Genomic DNA, 21,477 nt, shown 5'->3' on the forward strand with positions numbered 1-21,477 from the left:
AGCTCCAGATCATGTTGTGACAACATTTTCCCAAGTTTAGAGATTTTTCTAGTTTTCTACAGTGTTGAACAAGAGACATGTCTTTATCTAATACAACACCCAGGTTTTTCAGGCACCAACCGTGAGGTGATTGTCAAGCATTACTTTCAGCATTTAAGTTTAATTTTAAAGGGATAAAAACGGTTAGGACAAGAGAATATTGGATATTTAGTTATACTACTGAATTTATTATTGATGATAATAAATCGGTCCCCCTAAAGGAATCAAACTTGTTTATGTGTGGTCAAACAACTCTCATTGAGCAGATCCCTGGAGGCTGAGTACAGACTGTTATTGGGCAAACAAAACATTAGCTTCCCTAACGACATTCAACAAACTGATTAAGAAGTACATTCCCATTCCATTTCTGTTGCTCCCATTTCCGTTGGTGGGCTGCTTGTAAAATAAAAAGGCGGAGTTCTGCTAGAGTTCAAAGAGTAGACTCTGCCCAGAGTTCACTGTTCAAATGCAGGCTTTGAATCCGTGCACATAAAGTTCTCTCCTCTCTGGAATTCTTTCTGTTTTTAAGAAAATGTCTTTGACGGCCGAGAATCACTCTGTACCTCTGAGCGATGGGAACAGCATTCCTCTGATAGGACTTGGAACATATGGAGATCCACGCCAGGTAGGAGTAACCAGCAACAATCTTTTTTGATCACTGTTGCTCATGAGCACGGTGTGTTCCAGACACCAGCAAGAACCACGTACGAGGCAGTGAAAGTGGCCATCGAAGCCGGATACAGGCACATCGATGGAGCACTGGTCTATTTCAACGAACATGAGGTGGGAGAAGCCATCAGGGAGAAGATCGCAGACGGGACAGTGAAACGAGAGGACATCTTCTACTGTGGGAAGGTTTGTGGTCCACAAGACAGAAAATCTTCTGTTTGGCTTTTAAATAGATCATTTATTGATTTATTAAAAAAGAGAAAAGTATGGAAAATTGAGTTCACTAACCAGGTTTTTTTTCAAGAAATTAAGATCAAACAGACTGGGCAAAATATTTTTGTGAGGGATAAAAAAATAATGTTTTTAAAACTTATTTATTCAAATGAATTTATTTAAATGAACTAGATGATGTGTGTGTCCTTTACAAATCCCTGTAAAATATAAAATCCAGTTTTGCTATTCTTGTCCTAGTCTTTTACATTATTTTCTTCAGATTCAGACACTTTTCAAAAACACCCGTTGCTAAAATTTGAGTCTCGATTATATATCGGTAATAAAGTTGTAAATTGTTGTAAATTTGTGATTAAAAAAAACCCCGATTAATATCATTTAAAATGAAAAATATATATATATATTAAAATTTGACCATTGAACATGAAAAGACTTATTTAAACTTAAGTTTTATTAAAATATAGTTACTTCCTCGACTGGATCATATTTTTGGAAATAACTTTTATTAAAGCTAACCTAATGTGATCATTCGGATCAACCTTTGCAGTTGCAGTTGCATTGCAATGCAAACAAACTAGCTTTCCCAGCTCAATTGAAATCAATTGAAACAGACTTTCTATTTCGCAACATCGCACATCTGTTTCTAATGTTCTCAACTTTCTAATCTTGCAGCTCTGGAACACCTACCACTCACCAGAGCTGGTGCGACCAGCACTGGAGAAAACCTTGAAGTCATTACAGCTGGACTATGTTGACTTGTACATTATCGAAATGCCCACAGCCTTCAAGGTACACAGTTGACCTACAGTTATAAAATAGAATTGTCTTATATGTGCTCTTGTCTTTGCAGCCAGGTGATGTTTTCTACCCGAGGGACGAGGATGGGAAGTACATCTATCATGAGACGGACCTGTGCGCCACATGGGAGGTAATGAGCACAGTTGACCTCACAGTTTCTTTAAGACTGTCATCACACCTCTGACATTAATTGCAAACTTAGAAACAACAAAGCTGCTGGGACAGATGTATCCTGTGAATATTTGATCAAAGTTCACCCTGACCTCTTCTCTCTGCATCTCTGCTTAAAGGCACTGGAAGCTTGTAAAGATGCTGGACTCACTCGATCCCTCGGCGTGTCTAACTTCAACAAGAGACAACTGGAGTTGATTTTCAACAAACCGGGTTTGAAGCACAAACCTGTTTCCAACCAGGTATCAACAAACTTATTATAAGAGGCGTCGTTCAAACATTCACATCCTTCTGTGAATGTTTGTATAGAAGCAATATAGAATGAAAACAACCTGTTACGCAAATATCTACGCATGTTAATGGACAGACAAGACTAAGGCAAATGTAAACATGCATGAGACTAAATCAACTAGATGTGGTCGTTGAGTTGTTCTCAATTTGTTATATGACAACAAAGAGCACATCCTCCTGTCTGCAATGTCCACCATTAGACCTAAACTAAAAGTGTGAATTTCCCATGGGGGAACATCACAACTACTGTGACTATCGTTATGGTCTGAACGGATAAACTAATAAAGAAAAAGAAAACTGTGAGAAAATCTAAAATATATAGTGTATATATACAAGTTTGAATTTATGTGCACAATATTTTTTTTATTTAGTTGGATTTTATTCATATAATAAATTCATATTATAAATCACAACTTGGCATGTAGTTTGATTTGAAGGTGCAAAACCAAACTTAATTTTAATATATATATATATATATAGATGGCTTAAGTTTTTTCGAAAATATCTTAAGATTAAGATTTAAGCAAGTGTGTACTCAGTCCACTAGTCATTGCACAGCTGGGCGAGCTCAAATCAGTGTTGACTCCCTCCCTCACAGTCATAAATCTCCTTATGAAGCCAACTTTGTCTCCAAAATAAAAGGAGGTCGAAAACTATGTGTGAAGCAGAACCTCCAGTGATGCTTGCCTTTTAGTATTGGCCTCCCCCTCGACATTAAACCCTTAAGTTCCCCCTTAACTCTCTTCATAATACCAACTTAAAAAAAAATTTATTGTTTATTATCTTATATACATTGTATTTAAGAATAAATCATAAAAATGTGTAAATGTGACATTAGAAATGATTTCCTTTACATTTATTTTGACGATTAAAATGAAAATGTGGTAAAAAGTATTTATCTAGAATTTAATAAGCAAAGAATAATGAAAGGGTACCCCTTCTAATTACTTTAACATCTGTTTTTACTCTCTTTGTAATTGTTGACATCTGTAATCTGTTGCTCTTTTCTTAAATACTATGAACTTCATAGATTCTTATATCAACATGAACATTAATATACTTTGATTTAGGCCAAATAAAATGACCAGGCAGGCCAGACTTGGCCCCACACCTTGAGTTTGAAGCTTGATGTACAGATAGAGAAACTTTTAAAAAATAGGAATGGAAAAAATATAAGTGGTTTTCCAGGCAACATGACAAGACTGACATTTTGTGAATTCTCTCTTTAACATAGTCACTAAAATCCCCCTACACAGGTTGAGTGCCATCCCTATTTTACTCAGCCGAAGCTGATGGAGTATTGTCTTCAGAAAGAGATCGTCATTGTGGGTTACAGCCCCTTGGGAACATCTAGGGATCCATCCTGGTGAGGCTTCTGGCAAGTAAACAAAATTATGTTTTTTTTCTCGCCATGAATGGTTTTTATGGTTTAAACAGGGTGAATCTGAAGAACCCACCAATGCTGGCTGACGAGTTGTTGGTGTCTCTGGCGGAGAAGTACAAGAAGACCACTGCACAGCTTGCCCTCAGGTTCAACGTACAGAAGGGAGTAGTAGTCATCCCGAAGAGCTTCAGCCCAGTTCGGATAAAGGAGAACTTCCAGGTATACACTTCTAGCTCTTTGTCCTTCTATGACAACAGCTAATTGAATGTTGCAGCCACCTTTTGTTATATCAACTGCTGGACACTGTAATTTACTATCAGTGTCCAAATCAGTCAGATATAGCTGCTGTAGACTCTGGAATATTTTGTTTGTAAATTGGCTTAGCAGTTGACCTTTGAACATAAACGGTTATTCATTTAATCCAGTTTAAAACAACTCTTTTGGGGACTGTTGGGGACTTCGGGTTTCGAGTAGCTCCTAAGACAAAAGATAAATGTTATAAAAAAAATTGCCTTGATAGGTTATTGAAACTTTTAATTAAAAAAAATCATATTATAATTTTTATTGTCTAAAACCATTCCTTTTCTCACAGATTTTTGACTTCTCCATTTCGGATGAAGATATGAAAAGCATTGATGGTTTGAATAGAAATATACGCTTCGTGGAGCTGCTCATGTAAGTATATTGAAGTTTTTGAAAATGCTCCTTGCAATCTGTAATAAATTCAAATGTTTCCTTTTCACCCTACAGGTGGGCAGACCACCCAGAGTATCCATTTCATGATGAATATTAGATGGAAGAACACGTTCAAAATTCTCCAGCTGCTCTAATTTCTAATTTCCTGGTGGTTATATGTTTACCTTCTTTTAAGTACATTAGCATTCAATGCTTCGAATCAACTGTTTATAACATACTCCTATGGCTTTAAACTCATCACTTACTCCACAATAAAGTCTTGTATTAAGTTTGTGTTTCACCTTTTTTAAGAAAACTATTTGGTCTATATCCATTAACTTATTTTTCAAGAAATGGATTGACACCAGTCAGGACATGGCAAGTTATTTAACAAACACTGGTAAATTGGGAAGCATTTAATAAGAATTTGTTATCTAACATATCCAAATATTAGGGTATATTCTGTAAGATAGATCATCCTATACAAGTCAGCAGTTGTTTAACTTACTACTAAAATTAGCATTGTACTAGGAGAACTTTTACATTATTTACTTATAAAAGTGAAGATGATTTGAAATAAACTCTTACAAATTTGAGTCTACTCATTAACCAATGTGTCCAATGATAGTAATCTGTATTAAATTGTAAAAAGACAAGGTGCTTCATCTAAAAATGTACGTTATCTACGTCCGCCAAGTTATATTTTGCTGGTTTGATCAAAAATTTGTTTTTATGTTAATGTCAGGTGGGATATATTTACCATTGACTCCCCTGGTGTACATAACGTCACACACACGCTGCCTTTACGTTCATCGGGAGGTTTCAGCGACTGCGTTATCGCCACAACGCAATAAATAATTTCAGTATTATTGTTGTTAATTTCACATACGTCAATTTTTGTATACAATGTAGGTGGATTCTACGTAATAATATTGTATTTTCTCACAATCACTGTGAAGGCGACAGGGTTTACATTTTAAAAATCTCTGAATTCCGTTAATATATCCGAGGTGCATTGAACGCAACATCACAATTCCCATAACCTTGCTATTGCAACTAGCACACAAAGCTAACGCAGATACCCAAGCCGTCCAGTACAGAAAAACAAAGTTCAATTGGCTTTGAAACACGCAGAAAATGATCATCGAACGGACCACTCTTTTTTGGACCATCTTTTTAGGTCTCAGTGGACTTTTTGAATCCACCGGTTGATACGCTAAAGAGAATGTTAGCTGCGCAACGAGCTATGGCTGCTAAGCTAATGAATGGAGACGTTTGTCAACAACTGAGATGCATTGTTGTGCGGAAGCTCTTCAACACACCAGGACATTAAGATACGTCTTAAACTAAGGCCTGTATTAAGAGTTCTTATTTTTTTTTAAAGCGGATAGCTCAAAAGAGTGGCTAGAGTTGCACCAGGAAGACAACATGCAGTACTCAGGAACATAGGTGTTGCAGTCGACGCACCATGAAAACCGAACTGCTGAGCCATTTCTGGATTCTTTTAGTTTATTTCTGAATTCGGGATCGCGATTGTCGCTCTGGAGTGAAGGCAGCTGCGGGCTGCGATAAGGGGGCGTTGGGCGACAATCCGACGGCCTGACTCGGCCTGTGCACGGATGCTGAAGTAACGTTTGGTATCGCCTCCCGGACGCTCCACCGTCGTGTTCCCCGAAAACAGTTGGATTGGAGATTTGGATCATCATGGCGGATACGGAGGAACATCTTTCAAGACACGACAGCCGTTTGTTGTTGAGCTAAACTCGACATTGATAAGAGATCGGGGGGGAAAAAGACCAGACTGTTTACTCCACCATCATGTCCAGCTTTGCCGAGTTTGTCCCTCCCCCGGAGTGTCCTGTGTTCGAACCCAGCTGGGAGGACTTTTCAGATCCGCTGGGCTTCATCAATAAGATACGACCCATTGCAGAAAAAAGTGGCATCTGCAAGATCCGGCCTCCCGAGGTAAACTTCAGTAAAGCGTTCAATTCTAAAAGGTCAACATGTTTGTGATTTCTGGTCATTGGTAAGCTCGAGTGAAACTTCATTTGGACCTTTTGGCTCTTAAATTAAGCCTGTCGAACGTTCACGTCTAAGTACCAATAAACAACATCTGATGCAGAGCAAACCATTTCATAATTGCACAATAATAGAAAAGTTACGACTCTGTTGACAGGACTAAGCATTGTTTAATCTTCCCACATTAGAAATACAGAGAGAAACGCTATATCTGATAAGAGCAAAGCATTCCAGCATTTTTCACGAGGCTTAATATTTTTTGTCTTCCTTGTCTGCTCACCTCTTAGGACTGGCAGCCCCCATTTGCCTGTGATGTTCGCAGTTTCCGTTTCACTCCAAGGGTGCAAAGACTCAATGAGCTTGAGGTAAGCGACCAATAATAATAATAATAATAATAATAATAATAATAATAATGTCTATTTATATAGCGCCTTTCTAGACCAGGGTCACAAAGCGCTTTGACAGTCATGTTTTTCCCCATTCACACATACTGATGGGAGTAGGCTAATATGATGGTAATGGCAGGGGAGCCTTTCCTGACATGTTCATATATATATATATATATATATATATATATATATATACATACATACATATTCAGGTGCAGCTTCATGCATATGTATATGTATATATATATACATATGCATGAAGCTGCACCTGTACAAACGCAACTCCCGGCGTGCCATGTGTATTTTTATGCTTGACATAACTCCAGTGTCCATCAGAGGCGACGAGGTGGAGATAGTGGACAACTATAGGTACCTCGGTGTGTGGCTGGACAGTAAACTGGACTGGTCCTGCAACACAGACCATGTATATAAGAAGGTTCAGAGTAGACTGTACTTTCTGAGGAGGCTTCGATCATTTAACATCTGCAAGAAGCTCCTCTGCATGTTCTACCAGTCTGTGGTGGCCAGTGTCATGTTCTATGCTGTGGTGTGTTGGGGTGGAAATGTGTCCAAGAGGAGTGTCAACAGGTTGGACAGGTTGATCAGGAGGGCTGGCTCTGTGGTTGGAATGAAGCTGGACTCACTGGTGACAGTTGCTGAGAGGAGATCATTGAACAAACTACTGTCCATCATGGATGATGACAGTCATCCTCTGAACACTGTCATCAGTGAGCAGAGAAGCAGAATGAGTGCACGAATGCTCCTACCCAGGTGCAAAACAAATAGACTCAGGGACTCATTCATCCCTTGGGCTATTAAATTGTACAATTCTGAGTTCGGGGGCAGGAGTGCAGTGAGAGTATCTGGATGTTCTGTTCCATGTTAGTCTTTGTATCCTTTGTCTTTGTTGTTTTTCTTTCCTTGACCTATGTTCTTTGTCTTTGTCTTTAGACTTAGATTGTGTCATCTTGTTCTTTCTCTTTATGTTCTTCTTCTTATTTTATTTTTTATGTATTATTTTCTATTGTTTATGAAAAATTGCTGGCTATTGGTAAAAAACAATTTCCCGAAGGAGACCTCCTGAGGGATCAATAAAGTTTTACCTTACCTTACCTTACCTTAACTCACATTTTTGACACCATATAATCAAAGCAAAAAATAACATTTCCCTGATTATTTGTGTTTCTTTAAGACTTTATGCATCAGAGTCCGAGCTAAATGGACTTGGGAGGTGTTAAGTTTTTCGTTTGTCAAATTGAAGGTTATTTTTTTTTGGTTATGTACTTTAACACAACCTGTACGGTTTCCATATACCAATACTTTTGGTACTTTCTTCTACTTGGATATTAACATTGTCAACCATGTGTTTGTTCTTCCAGGCCCTGACTCGAGTCAAGCTCAACTTTCTGGATCAAATTGCGAAGTTTTGGGAGCTGCAAGGATCCAAAATGCGGTTTCCACATGTGGAGAGGAAGGTCCTTGATCTGTATCAGCTCAGCAAGGTGAATTAACACCCTCTCATTTATGTTTTGGGTTTGTGTTTTAACATACGAGACATATTAAGACATTTCCATAGGTATAAGAATACATTTTATAGATTTCTCGTGTTTTTGAATCACTGTCTCAAATTATTTTGGTTCTTATATGGTCCACATTTGTCTTTGGTTTAGCTCTTTCAGTTAAGTGCCCTTTTTTTCCCACAGATTGTGGCATCAGAGGGCGGCTTTGAAGTGGCCTGCAAAGAGAAGCGATGGTCCAAAGTGGCAGCCAGAATGGGTTTTCCACCTGGGAAAGGCAGCGGTACATTGCTGCGATCACACTATGAGCGCATCATGTACCCGTACGAACTGTTTCAGTCTGGAGCGTCTCTAACTGTGAGTGTTTCTGCTTTATTACCTGACATTGGATAATTCATAATTATTGTCCATGCTGAAGATTTCGAGGTGCCAATAAATATATAAGAAAAGTGGTAGGAGAGCAATTGAGGTTTCAACAAAAATGTTGCAGAAAACGCGTACAGACAGCAATCGATATTATTCACCTTAAATAATAAAATTACCGTGGTTGCTTCTGAGGTCAACCCTAAGAAGGAACCTACACTTACCTCCCCAAAACAAACTAAACTGAGTATTTAGTAATGTTTCTACTAAATGCATTGAAAAAGTAATTTAGGAAGATGATCAACACACTGGACATGACACATGTAAATAAGCTATCCAGCGTGGCATTACTTACCTTATATTTTATTCACTGTATTGTGTTTTGTTTTTTTCCACTTTGTGATTACACCTTGTCAGTTACAAACTATTATTAAAACTATACACTAACTACTAAGCAATACTTAACAATTTTTAAGTAGTAGTTCTGATTGATAATTCTAAATATACCAATGTTATAATCATGATTATCATTTAATTCATAAATGTCAGCAGCCCAAAATTATATCCCACGTATAGCTGGAATAAACTCTGAAATATTGAATATGGAAAACTCTCCTATAACACTGTTGTGGACATGGAGAAATATGTAAATGGAACCTGGGATAAAGAATGGAAAACTCAAAAATACCATTTATTTAGCTAGTGTTGGAGTTTAGAAGCTGGTGGACGTGTAAAGAGGTTGGCCATGACTTATCTGATTATAATTTTATCTTATGTATTTAAAAATGGCTCCAATTAACAATGATAAGTAGAGAAGAACGAAGATGTCATTAGGCAGCAAACAATTCTGATCGACGATTTACTTTAATTTCAAGGGAATCCAGCGTCTGTACGAGGAAGGGGAAGACTCCGAAGATGTGGACGAGGGAGTCGGGGAGGAGACTGTGGAGGAGGAAGATCAGGAGGAAGAAGAGGACAAGGATAGAGAAGTTGACCCAAACACCAAAGAGCAAATTATTCCTGAAAGACGGTCAAGGCGCCTTAAGTCTGGGGTAAAGAATCGCACACACACCCACATATGTGCTTTGATTAGAATTTCAATAATCATAAAGAACCCTTTCTTTCTTATTGTATTTTGTGTGTTCATTCAGAGAGAAAACAAGGAGCCAAAAGCCCTAAAACTATTTAGTTCAAGTCCTAAGATGGTGGATCTGGAGATCGTATCTGCTGGTAAGAGAAATGTAATGTTGTGTTTACAGCTGAATTCTGGCCGTGTCCACACAATGGCAACACTTTTTCTGCCTTTAAATAACACATTCAAAGATGATAATATAAATGCATGTTCTGATGTGATGTTCATAAAGATGTATTCAGTTTGTATGGGTGAATACAGTAATTGGAAATGACATCTTTATATATCACAGGAACAAATGAATAGATACGAGTCCTGGGAAAGAGTAATTGGTTTAATGTCCATAGTACTGGTTAATTGACCACCTGCCTCTTGATTCAGATGACAGTTTCAACAAGAAGCATCGTCACCTCAAAGCTCAAGCCTTCGCCATCAAGATGAGACCACGAAAGGAGACGCTAGATGTCAACTTTGTGAGTCCAGCATCACTCTGGGTCGTTTTCTTTTAAAGACAAAAAACTGACAATGAATTTATTTTTTCAAGATCGATCTGTACTTGTGCCTGATGTGCGGCCGAGGCGACGAGGAGGATCGGCTGCTGCTCTGTGACGGCTGTGACGACAGCTACCACACTTTCTGTCTTATTCCACCCCTGCAGGACGTGCCCAAGGGTGACTGGCGCTGTCCCAAATGTGTCGCAGAGGTAATCACAAATAATTGTTGTTAATCAAATGGAACAACAAACATTTGGCAGTTAATGGTGTAATGGCTCACTTTAAGGGTTTTCCCACAGGGCAAACACATTTCCTGGTTAGCTCTTAAAATAATAATAAAAAAAACATTTTTTTCACATCTTTTAAAAAAAAACATTTAATAAAAACATTTCAATTCCTGGTCTCCTTTTCTTTCAGGTTTTATGTATTATTTATTACTTGTAAAAGGGCGATACAATAAAATTATGAACATTTTTTTGTTTTATGTAATTTTTTCAACAATAATAAAAGTAATAAATGAATGCAATGTTTCTCCCTTTAAAGCATCTCTGTGGTCCATCTCTACATGACATAAAGATACTCAACTTGCATTAAATTCCCTGCCTTTTTTATCAACATCTAGATTAATAATTGATAATTAATCACCAGCATATGCTAGGAATAACTTTATTGAGTCACTGTCTCACAACAGGAGTGCAGCAAACCCAGGGAGGCGTTTGGATTTGAGCAAGCAGTGAGGGAGTACACGCTCCAGAGTTTCGGAGAAATGGCTGACCAGTTCAAGTCGGACTACTTCAACATGCCGGTCCACGTATGTGACGTCCTTTGAACATGTCGTAGACTTTAAAATGTGCTAACACTGACTGTCTTAGATGGTCCCTACTGAGCTGGTTGAGAAAGAGTTTTGGCGTCTGGTGAGTAGCATTGAGGAGGATGTCATTGTGGAGTATGGAGCTGACATCAGCTCCAAAGAAGTGGGCAGCGGGTTTCCTGTTCGGGATGGAAAAAGAAGGCTGCTGGGAGATGAAGAGGTGAAGTTAGAAAAAACCCTATATATATAATTACAGGTGCTCATTACAGATGCTTGTTTTACATGGATGATCATTATGTTCAAAATGTAATGAATAATTAAATAGTAAGAAAATATAAACGTTAGTGACTGAAATATGACTGGGCTGACATCAAGAGTGTTCCTCATCCCCTTCCAACCTCTCCAGGATTATGCCAACTCTGGATGGAACCTGAATAATATGCCAGTGCTGGAGCAATCGGTGCTCACCCACATCAATGTGGACATCTCTGGGATGAAGGTTCCATGGCTCTATGTGGGAATGTGCTTCTCCTCTTTCTGCTGGCACATTGAGGACCATTGGAGTTACTCCATCAACTTCCTGCACTGGTGGGAGTTCTGCAGTTATTTATTGTTCTATTATTTCGTAATACCAGATAAATCTGTGTTTTCATTGAAAATGTTTGTCTAAATGACCACTGCTTCTTAATGCATAGGGGTGAGCCGAAGACCTGGTATGGTGTCCCGGCTTCTGCCGCAGAGCAACTGGAGGCTGTAATGAAGAAGCTGGCTCCAGAACTCTTTGACTCGCAGCCAGACCTTCTACATCAGCTGGTCACTATTATGAATCCCAACGTGCTAATGGAGCATGGTGTCCCTGTATGTATCCAAGAAGCCTATACTTCATTCTGTAACTTTGCTTTATTTTATTTCTTAACTTTCTTCTTCACAAATCAGGTCTACAGGACCAACCAATGTGCAGGGGAGTTTGTGGTCACCTTCCCCCGCGCATATCACAGTGGCTTCAACCAGGGATACAACTTTGCTGAGGCAGTCAACTTCTGCACAGCTGATTGGGTAAGACTGTAGACACGTGTCATGAACATCATACAATACGAAGAAAATAATACATTTTCCATTGCAGCAATTTAAGAAAATGTTGGATTTACTGGAGTGAGGTGACACACTAGAGCTTCAACAGGAGGGAATTTGAAGTTTTATTTAACGCTTAAATACTAAACAAGATGAAAAGTATTCAAGTAAGGTGTTAATGACAGGCTTAAGATGTTTGCTGATATCACAAAGCTATTTTTTCCTTCGATATCAAACCTGCAATCGATATTGGCCATATTATACAACCATACACACTGTACATCAGTTAACAAAATATGGATCTAGCTTTTCAAAGTAATACACAGTGGTCATCTGTTTTGTTGATGTCAAAATATAAATATAATACTAAATGAAGTCGTCGTTATTGAAACAAAGTAATATGAAGGATAATGACTTGTAATGGTCATGTAGTACAAAAGTCCTTTGATATAAACAATAATGTAGCTGATGGCTACAGTCATAATAGTGACTGATATGAAACCGTGTGTGTGGGGCTCTTCTACAGTTGCCAATGGGTCGCCAATGTGTGGCTCACTACCGCCGATTGCACCGCTACTGCGTATTCTCTCATGAGGAGCTGCTGTGCAAGATGGCCGCCGACCCTGAGACCCTAGACGTGGAGCTGGCAGCTGCCGTATTTAAGGAAATGGGTGAAATGATGGAGGAGGAGACACAGCTACGGCAGACAGTGCAGGAAATGGTTAGAATCAAGGCATAAAAGGGGGCCAAAGTCCTCAGAATAATGAGTAATGTGTGTCCTGCAGGGGGTGCTATCTTCTGAGCAGGAGGTGTTTGAGTTGCTCCCAGATGATGAGCGACAGTGCTACAAATGCAAGACCACCTGCTTCCTCTCTGCACTGACGTGTCCATGTACTCCTGACCGGCTTGTGTGTCTCAACCACGCTGCTGATCTTTGTGACTGTCCACTTGGCAACAAGTGTCTCAGGTAACTACTTATTTGTATTTTCATCTTGACAAAAGCATTGATGATTTTCTAACAGATCAGAATCTGTATGAATTGTCTTTAATTCTCAGTATGACTAAAAAATGAAGATTTATAAATGCGTATGAACACAAAGACCTGTTTGAATTTTCCATTTATTATTGTGCATCAGGTATCGCTACGACCTTGATGAGTTCCCTTCCATGTTGTACGGTGTCAAGACTCGCGCTCAGTCCTACGACACCTGGTCCAAACGGGTCTCTGAGGCATTGTCTGCTGACCAGAAGAACAAGAAAGGTTGTTCTTGTGCTGTTGCCCACTTGGCTGTAAGCTCAGCATATCAACCCTCAATCTCTTCCTTTAGATCTCATCGAACTTAAGGTTCTGCTGGAGGATGCTGAGGATCGCAAGTACCCTGAAAACTCTTTGTTCAGGCGCCTCAGGGAGACGGTGAAAGAGGCGGAGACATGCTCATCTGTGGCTCAACTTCTGCTGAGTCGGAAACAGAGACATAGGTTGGCAGAGATAACCTGAGTCCTCTGTTTAACTGAGACTGAGTGAATCTAATATTATCTGCTTCATGTCCACAGCAGCCGTCTGCGTTCTGAGAGCAGCTGCACTCGCACCAAATTAACAGTGGATGAGCTCAAGGCCTTCGTGGAGCAGCTCCTCAGGCTTCCGTGTGTCATCAGCCAGGCCAGACAAGTGAAAGTGAGTCCAATGATTATTATTGTCATTCAATTCTCTAGTAAAGGAGCAAAATATGTACCTGGGGCTCAGTGAAGACAGCTTTTAAGACTGCATGAAACACAAGTAATGGTAACAATAATCAATGACAGTGGAGAGGCTACTCCCAATAACCCTGTGAAGAACTTGGAGCAGTGGTTTGCAATTCGCAGCTCCAGAGCCGCATGCAGCTCTTTCAGCCGACTGGAGTGGCTCACTGAGGTTTAATAAGTATTGGTATAAATGTGAATATTTAGTTTAAATGTTTTGTACTTATTTAACAAAAAATGTTACAGTAGGTGGTGACTTTGCTGAATTAGAGGAAAAGAAAAACAAATGTTCCTCCTCATGATCATTTATGCTGAACTCTACTGACTCCTCACTCTCTCCACATGCACTCCCTTGCTCGCCCCTTTCTCTGGCTTAAAGAAACAGTAACAGGCAGAACACAGAACGATATATAAACCCAAGTTTCTTTTAGCATATATAAAAAAAATATTGTTTTAGTTCTCTACAGGTCTGTCATTTACAGACCTGTACATTATTAGGTACAGTTTAATTTAAAAAAATATATATATATATTTTGTATAATGTGAAGTATAATATTAATAATTATGATGATACAATTATTATGATATATCTTAATTTATATATAACCTTTCAGAGTCACAAAGTGCTTTACATAAGAACAGACTTAAGAAAAAACACAATTCAGTTATATAAAGTACTGTACACAACAAATGCTTTATTTCTTTATATTATTATATTATCTATAGCATAAAGGTTAACAACAAAGTAAACATTATATGAAATGATATTTCATATTTAAAGCAAAAAGGGTTTTGTGGCTCTCAGAGATTTCTTTATTTCTAATTGCTCTCTGAGTGGTAAAGGCTGCTGACCCCTGACCTGAAAGGCACAGTTTAAAATTTCAAAATGGCTCTATTGGTTACCAGTAAAACTCTTTTTCAGGCAGGTCAACTACAGAGCCCCACTTTGGGTCATGAAGGGTTGGGCATTGTTTGGATCAATTATTATACAATTATGTATTGGTTGTGTGAAATAATTTCAGATTAAAAAATGACACAACACAACATCATATTAAACATTATGATTAGTAATTTATAGTTAAAGCAGCCGCCCATGTGGAATGGCAATAGTGAAGTGAAAAAGTCTCTAGTGAACTACAGTAATATGAGATTATTTTTCAGATATGTTGGAGACGGATCACTTCTTTCCCACTTCCAGTTTTACAACCAGCTTTTCTACTCCTCTACTACAGATCTGATGTGTAAATGATTAATTCACTTTATGAATTCTTATTTCCTTGTTCCGCAGGAGCTCCTGGAGAATGTGGAGGACTTCCACGAGCGGGCCCAGATCGCTCTGGCTGACGAGACGCCCGACTCCTCCAAGCTGCAGGCTCTGCTGGACTTGGGCAGCGGTCTAGATGTGGAACTGCCTGAACTTCCACGACTCAAGCAGGAACTACAGCAGGCCCGCTGGTTGGATGAGGTCAGTGTTCACCCATTTTCTCTTATCACAACTTGATTTACATGGCTTGTTTTGTAGGTGCGTGTGACCCTGACTGAGCCGCACCGGGTCACTCTGGAGCTGATGAAGAGACTGATAGACTCAGGAGTAGGACTGGCTCCGCACCACGCTGTGGAGAAAGCCATGGCGGAGCTGCAAGAGATCCTCACTGTCTCCGAGAGATGGGAGGATAAAGCTCGAGCGTGTCTGCAGGCCAGGTACTGAACCTCTTGTAACGGTTAAAATCCTCACATCAAACTCACCCCTTTCCTGAACTCCACAGGCCTCGTCACAGCATGGTCACTCTAGAGAGTATTGTCCTGGAGGCCCAGAACATTCCGGCTTATCTCCCAAATGTCCTGGCTCTCAGAGAGGCTCTGCAAAAAGCTAAGGAGTGGTCCTTCAAAGTAGAGGCCATCCAGGTTCCAAATTCAACTATTGTGCATTTTTATTTCTCTGACTGTTCTTGATTTCATCTAACATCTTGCACTGACTCCAACTGCAGAGTGGCGGCAGCTATGCGTACCTAGAACAGTTGGAGAACCTGCTGGTCCGTGGGCGCTCCATCCCGGTTCGGCTGGATCCGCTGGCCCAAGTGGAGTCTCAGGTCACGGCAGCTCAGGGCTGGAGGGAGCGAACTGCCCGAACCTTCCTGAAGAAAAACTCCACGTACACTCTCCTGCAGGTCAGTTCTCAGCAATGCTCTCACAGACATTGTGGGTTTGTGACCAATTATACTGTTCCAGGTTCTCAGTCCTCGTCTGGACATCGGCGTCTATGGCAACAGCAAGAGCAAGAGGAGGAGAGTGAAAGAGTTGATGGAGAAGGAGCGAGGCGGCTTTGATCTGGACACCATTAGTGACCTTGAAGAAAACCCGGAGGAGGCTCGCGACCCTGCTGCCGTTGTGGCCGCCTTTAAAGCTAAAGAGCAGAAGGAAGTGGAGGCCATCCACTCGCTGCGAGCAGCCAACCTGGCCAAAATGGCCATGGCAGACCGCATTGAGGAGGTTAAGTTCTGTTTGTGTCGAAAGACGGCCAGCGGCTTCATGCTGCAGTGCGAGCTCTGCAAGGACTGGTTCCATGGCGTGTGTGTGCCGCTGCCCAAGACCGGGTCGCAGAAGAAGGTGGGCGTCAGCTGGCAGAGTAACAGCAAGGACTCCAAGTTCCTGTGCCCGTTGTGTCAGAGGTCTAGAAGGCCCAGACTGGAGACCATCCTATCGCTACTGGTGTCGCTGCAGAAGCTGCCGGTGCGCCTCCCAGAGGGTGAGGCGCTGCAGTGTCTGACGGAGCGGGCCATGAGCTGGCAGGTAAGACCCAGTTTGTTTTTGGTTCCTCTAGATCTCGTCAGCACACTCTGATCTATCCTCTAGGACCGAGCCCGGCAATCCTTGGCCACTGACGAACTCTCGTCTGCGCTGGCCAAGCTCTCTGTGCTGAGCCAGCGTATGGTGGAGCAGGCTGCCCGTGAGAAGACTGAGAAGATCATCAACGCAGAGCTGCAGAAGGCTGCTGCCAACCCCGACCTCCAGGTACAAGTAGATAAAACAAAAGTCACTACTAAAGCAGCTTGTTGATGTAGTCGCAGTTTGTTTTTTTGACCCAGAAGTGGACGCTAACTCATTCATTTTGATACCAGATGAATTCCTTTTTAAAACGCTTACTTCTTTAGCTGGTTTTATAATAAACCATTCATATTTTGTTTTCATCATCCAGGGCCACATTCAGACGTTTCAGCAGTCTGGCTTCAGCAGAGCAACGTCTCCCCGACAGTCGGTGGACTACGACGACGAGGAGACGGATTCAGACGAGGACATCAGGGAGACCTACGGATACGACATGAAGGTACTTCCAGGAGGGAATACTGAGTGCACCCTGGAACGAATCTTTACTCGTGTGTATGTTGATTCCAGGACCCAGGAGAAGTGAAGCCGTACCTTTTCTGTGATGAAGAGATCCCGGTAAAGTCTGAGGAGGTGGTCAGTCACATGTGGCCGTCTGCCCCGCCCTCTTTCTGCGCAGAACACGCCTACTCCTCGGCCTCAAAGTCCTGTGTGCAGCGTAAGTACTTCGTTTGGAAAATAGAAGAATGGGCTCCTGAATCTCTACCTCACTGAAAGATCTCTTTATGTTCCAGCCGTGAGCACGCCGAGGAAGCAGCCCAGGAAGACCCCGTTGGTGCCCCGCAGCCTGGAGCCGCCCGTCCTGCAGCTGTCGCAACCAGCCAAAGCACAGCTGGAGGAGCTAATGATGCTGGGAGACCTATTGGAAGTGTCTCTGGATGAGACGCAGCACATTTGGAGGATCCTGCAGGCCACACACCCGCCATCCGAGGAGCGCTTTTTGCAGGTTCTGGAGGTGAGTCCCGGTCCTGATGGTGCAGCAGAAACTTTTCACACCGAACAGCAGAGGCTGTGTGTCATGACGTTCTTTCACATGAACATGCATGTCAATGATTGTGAAAGTATGTAAATGGTTTAGAATGTATTGTGTGTGAGAGTGATTGTTGTCCAAAGTCCTGGCTAGGCTGGCAGGACGATGATGATTCATGTTTCTCTCAAATTTTGTGTAACAGCCTGAAGATTCTCTGATGGACAAACCCCTAAAGATCAAACTCAAAGACTCTGAGAAGCGGCGCCGACGGAAGCTGGAGCGAGCTGAGCACCATCACCACTTGATGATGGCATCTGCTGTGTCTGCGGGTGGCGGCATCGTGATGGGAGACGTGCGCGCGGCCAAGACCAGAGACCTGAAGCGTGTGGGCCTTGAGCTGGGGCTCAGTAAGAGCAAGAAGAAGAAGCTCAAACTCAACATTGACAAGAACCGCGAGATGAAGCAGCTGGCCAAACGTCTGGCAAAACAGGAGAAGGAGCGGAAGAGGAAGGAGAAGGCGACCGCCAAAGTGGACGGTGTGCGTGAGGGACCGGACAAGAGGAAGGAGAAAAAAATCCTGGACATCCCATCCAAGTACGACTGGTCGGGCGCAGAGGATTCAAACGATGAGAACGCCGTTTGCGCCGCCAAGAACTGCCAGAGGCCATGCAAAGACAAGGTGAGGAAGTACTGCTGAGAACCTGCACACATAAGTGCTTGTCACGCAAACTTCCTGTGATAGATGATTGACAGGTTTCTACCTTAACAGAGGCCAGCATGTGTCCGTCCTTGTGTCCGTGCTACTAAATATATATAAACATAAATTATAAATGTTAAAGGAAACTGTAGACAAATGGTTCAAACGATATGATTGATTCATTAAAAACATTTATATTATTCCATATAATCCAGTTATTTCTTATCTATATCCCAAATTTGTATTCAAATTTATTATGTTCTGGAATAAAATTGAATATATTACTAATGAATTTACTTTAAAAAGATATAATGCAGAATAAACAAGAACGTATTTAATAACAATATGTGTGTCTATTGCTACGAAAAATTATGAGTGGATAAATTCTAGAAAAACAAAAACAAAATTAATTTATCATCTGAAGGTAAAAACGCATCTTTTCACCGCATCAACATGGTACGGACTTTCAAACAAAAATAAAAGCTTAAAAGAACAAAGAAACGAGTGTTTATGTTTAAACGTGAATCTTTGACTGAGTTAATGAGAAATACTGGAAAATTTTACAGAGACTTGCATGTCATGTATTAACTGCGGTTCTGGGAATGCCAGTTTGTCCTTTCATGGGCCAATCACAGAGTCAGATTCCAGAGGCTCGTTTAGCAGTGGAGACAACGTGAGTGGAAGGCGGCGCTCTGATTCGTCGCCTGGTAATGTGCTGCTAGAATATTTCATGAGAAGATCCAGATGTTCCTGCCCTCGGCATCATGGGATGCGATCCCAGTGGATCAGTAACTCTTCTCCTTGAGTGACAGTTTAACTCTGATGTTGTTCTTGTAGTTGAGTGTGTTTGGTTCAGCAATTATCACACGTGTAAGTAGCCATTATTGTTTGCGTTATATTTGATTGTGTCTATATGAGATTGATTTATGTTTATATGTTTTTTGTGTCACTATTGTTGTTTCAGTGTGCTTTGTGTGATTTTTATTTTCTGTGTAGGGAGTGACTTTAAGTTTGGATTTATACAAGTAAAAATTGTGTTCCATTTTTTCACACGTGTGTGTGATAATCTATGGTTTGCGTTTCTATGCATTACATTTCGGTATGCGGCGTCTGTTTTTAAATGAATTGCGTCTAACCGTGTGTGTTGTGTATCTGTGTGCACGCAGGTGGACTGGGTGCAGTGCGACGGCGGATGCGACGGCTGGTTCCACCAGGTGTGTGTGGGTGTGACCTCGGAGATGGCGGAGAACGAGGACTATATCTGCGTGGACTGCACACGCAAGACCGGGCGAGGGAGGAGGGGGGAGCTGGGGGGAGTGGTGACAGTGGAGGAAGTGACCGTGGACGATACCGTCGTGGTTCTGGCCGCCTCTATGCCGGGTCTCTCCTCGCAAACCGCCACCTGGACTGTGGCGTCAACCAATCTTCCCGCATCCCAGCTACAGGAGCCGCCGCAGAGCAGCTAACACCTGTGATCTCCAGCGCCTCCTTTAGTACAGCAACTGACAACAGGTTTCAGTTCGTAGACGTTCTGGATTACACTCAGACGGGGTAAAAAATCAGAACGACCTTGACTCTCCTGCACAATAACACCCCAGGTTTGAATCCTGACATCTGGTACATTCCCACTAGCCTCTGCTTGTACTGTAGTTGCTTTATTTATAATGTACATAGATTTTGGACGACAGGACAATGTGGCTTTTGTTTCTTTTCTCACCTTTAATAAATAATTCCTAGCCTACGCATGTGACTCAAACTTTTTTCTCATCATCTCGGACACACCAAACCATTGAAACACAAGTGTGGTCATTTTCATGTGTCCCGATATGATTGTAGCCGTGTGTCTGTTTACGACTTTTCGTTACTGCCTTTATGGTGATGTGTTTGCAACTGTGACAGTAAGAGTTTTGTGTATATGTTGGTGTGTCCATTCAACTGTGTGATCAGTAGTGTATATTATTAAGACTGCTTTGTTGTAGATCAAGTGTGTGTTGTTGTGCCTGTTTACCTCTTTAGTGCATGTATGGGTATTGTAACCATCCGTCCATCCAAGGTGGATGTGAGTAAGACTCTCCATATGGACTGTGTTTGTGTGTTTTTCGGAAGCCACTTTAGGAGATTATGTTGATCTTAAAATGTCTCCAAACGTGGTGGTCAGAGGTCATACATTCACGTGTGTTGTTACACAACCTGGTGTATCCATCCGAGGACACAATTAGTGTTTAACATGATGACAGCATGGAGTTCACACTTCCATTACAACTGTGTGTGTGTGTGTGTGTGTGTGTGTGTGTGTGTGTGTGTGTCCACTCTGGTGCTGGCAGCTCTGAGCTGGAGTTAACTGACCTCAGCTGCTTCTTCAAGTCTCCATGACTCAGCTCTCTGACCGCCTGAGCCACATGGTCTCAGCTGGGCTCTTTAAAATCATTATTTATTATTATTTTAACTAACATCCAAAAAAAGTTCTTATTTTAACCCTTCACTTATATAGTTCTATATAATATGTAACTTTCCCCTCATATTTCTATTTTTTAATTAGAAATATTGCTACTTAAGGTAAGGTAAGGTAAAACGTTATTGATAAATTGTTTACTTCATAATATTCCAATATTTATCTATCTGTGTATTGATGTTTTGGGGTTTCCTATCTTTCTTTTATTTTACTTTAATTTTCACCACCATTATATATTTAACTAGATTGCATATTTGTGCATTTTCTTAAATGTATTTTATTTAAATGACATTCATCTGGTTCTGTATATATAAAAAAAAGTGTTGTTTGGGTATAAAAAACATTTGAAAAACAAAAAAATCCGATGGAGTTACACAAAACCACTGATGGACACTGAGACAGACAGACATGCATACACAGAGTTAATACTTGATTGATAAACAATGTTTATCAAAACAAAAACCAAGGCTGCTCTAAACATTTTTTACATTACTTTTTTTTCTTCTCTGTGTCAATGATGTCTTATTTTTAAAAAAAATAATTATATTCTTATTTTCCCTGGAACTTATCAGCTTTCATCCTAAAATCATCCTTAGTTTCACTCTGGTTTACAAATGTTCACATCCACCTGTTCCTCCACTTCACCTTAAACTCCATGATATTCTTTTTTTTGTCTTCTAT

The 21,477-nt window shown here is 40.8% G+C and overlaps 2 protein-coding genes across 3 annotated transcripts; both read left to right on the forward strand.

Moving 5' to 3' along the window:
- The first annotated feature begins 482 nt into the window (after nucleotides 1-482).
- On the forward strand, nucleotides 483-4,548 carry LOC148084678 (aldo-keto reductase family 1 member D1-like). The gene is made up of 9 exons (XM_087787792.1): nucleotides 483-664; nucleotides 727-894; nucleotides 1,612-1,728; nucleotides 1,790-1,867; nucleotides 2,028-2,150; nucleotides 3,456-3,565; nucleotides 3,637-3,802; nucleotides 4,176-4,258; nucleotides 4,334-4,548. Exons 1-9 carry the CDS (start codon nucleotides 572-574, stop codon nucleotides 4,374-4,376), a joined length of 981 nt encoding a protein of 326 aa, XP_087643918.1. The 5' UTR covers nucleotides 483-571; the 3' UTR covers nucleotides 4,377-4,548.
- Nucleotides 4,549-5,313: 765 nt separating this feature from the next.
- On the forward strand, nucleotides 5,314-20,083 carry kdm5a (lysine demethylase 5A). Of its 2 annotated transcripts, none has more exons than XM_087787793.1 (29): nucleotides 5,314-6,223; nucleotides 6,565-6,642; nucleotides 8,046-8,168; nucleotides 8,370-8,540; nucleotides 9,422-9,598; nucleotides 9,698-9,776; nucleotides 10,060-10,151; nucleotides 10,223-10,381; nucleotides 10,864-10,983; nucleotides 11,045-11,203; nucleotides 11,390-11,571; nucleotides 11,679-11,841; nucleotides 11,920-12,039; nucleotides 12,581-12,775; nucleotides 12,840-13,021; nucleotides 13,191-13,315; nucleotides 13,383-13,533; nucleotides 13,609-13,729; nucleotides 15,083-15,259; nucleotides 15,317-15,495; nucleotides 15,561-15,699; nucleotides 15,783-15,962; nucleotides 16,024-16,584; nucleotides 16,648-16,806; nucleotides 16,991-17,119; nucleotides 17,188-17,335; nucleotides 17,412-17,632; nucleotides 17,850-18,326; nucleotides 19,511-20,083. In XM_087787793.1, the coding sequence occupies exons 1-29, from the start codon at nucleotides 6,077-6,079 to the stop codon at nucleotides 19,808-19,810; spliced, it is 5,214 nt and encodes a 1,737-aa protein (XP_087643919.1). In that variant the 5' UTR covers nucleotides 5,314-6,076; the 3' UTR covers nucleotides 19,811-20,083. The 2 variants fall into 2 exon arrangements, with proteins under 2 accessions (XP_087643919.1, XP_087643920.1); XM_087787794.1 differs by having other exon boundaries at nucleotides 13,612-13,729.
- The last annotated feature ends 1,394 nt before the right edge of the window (nucleotides 20,084-21,477 follow it).

The sequence above is a fragment of the Callionymus lyra genome, chromosome 3, assembly GCF_982586985.1.
Source record: "Callionymus lyra chromosome 3, fCalLyr1.hap1.1, whole genome shotgun sequence".
Lineage (NCBI taxonomy): Eukaryota > Metazoa > Chordata > Actinopteri > Syngnathiformes > Callionymidae > Callionymus > Callionymus lyra.

Excerpts from the sequence above, each read along its gene's own strand:
- kdm5a (XM_087787793.1), top strand. The coding sequence starts at position 6,077 with ATGTCCAGCTTTGCCGAGTTTGTCCCTCCCCCGGAGTGTCCTGTGTTC. Across the intron at positions 13,316-13,382 it reads TGACCAGAAGAACAAGAAAG|ATCTCATCGAACTTAAGGTT; the intron begins GTTGTTCTTGTG and ends CTCTTCCTTTAG. Across the intron at positions 16,807-16,990 it reads CTGCCAACCCCGACCTCCAG|GGCCACATTCAGACGTTTCA; the intron begins GTACAAGTAGAT and ends TTCATCATCCAG.
- LOC148084678 (XM_087787792.1), top strand. The coding sequence starts at position 572 with ATGTCTTTGACGGCCGAGAATCACTCTGTACCTCTGAGCGATGGGAAC. Across the intron at positions 1,868-2,027 it reads ACCTGTGCGCCACATGGGAG|GCACTGGAAGCTTGTAAAGA; the intron begins GTAATGAGCACA and ends CTCTGCTTAAAG. Across the intron at positions 4,259-4,333 it reads CGCTTCGTGGAGCTGCTCAT|GTGGGCAGACCACCCAGAGT; the intron begins GTAAGTATATTG and ends TTCACCCTACAG.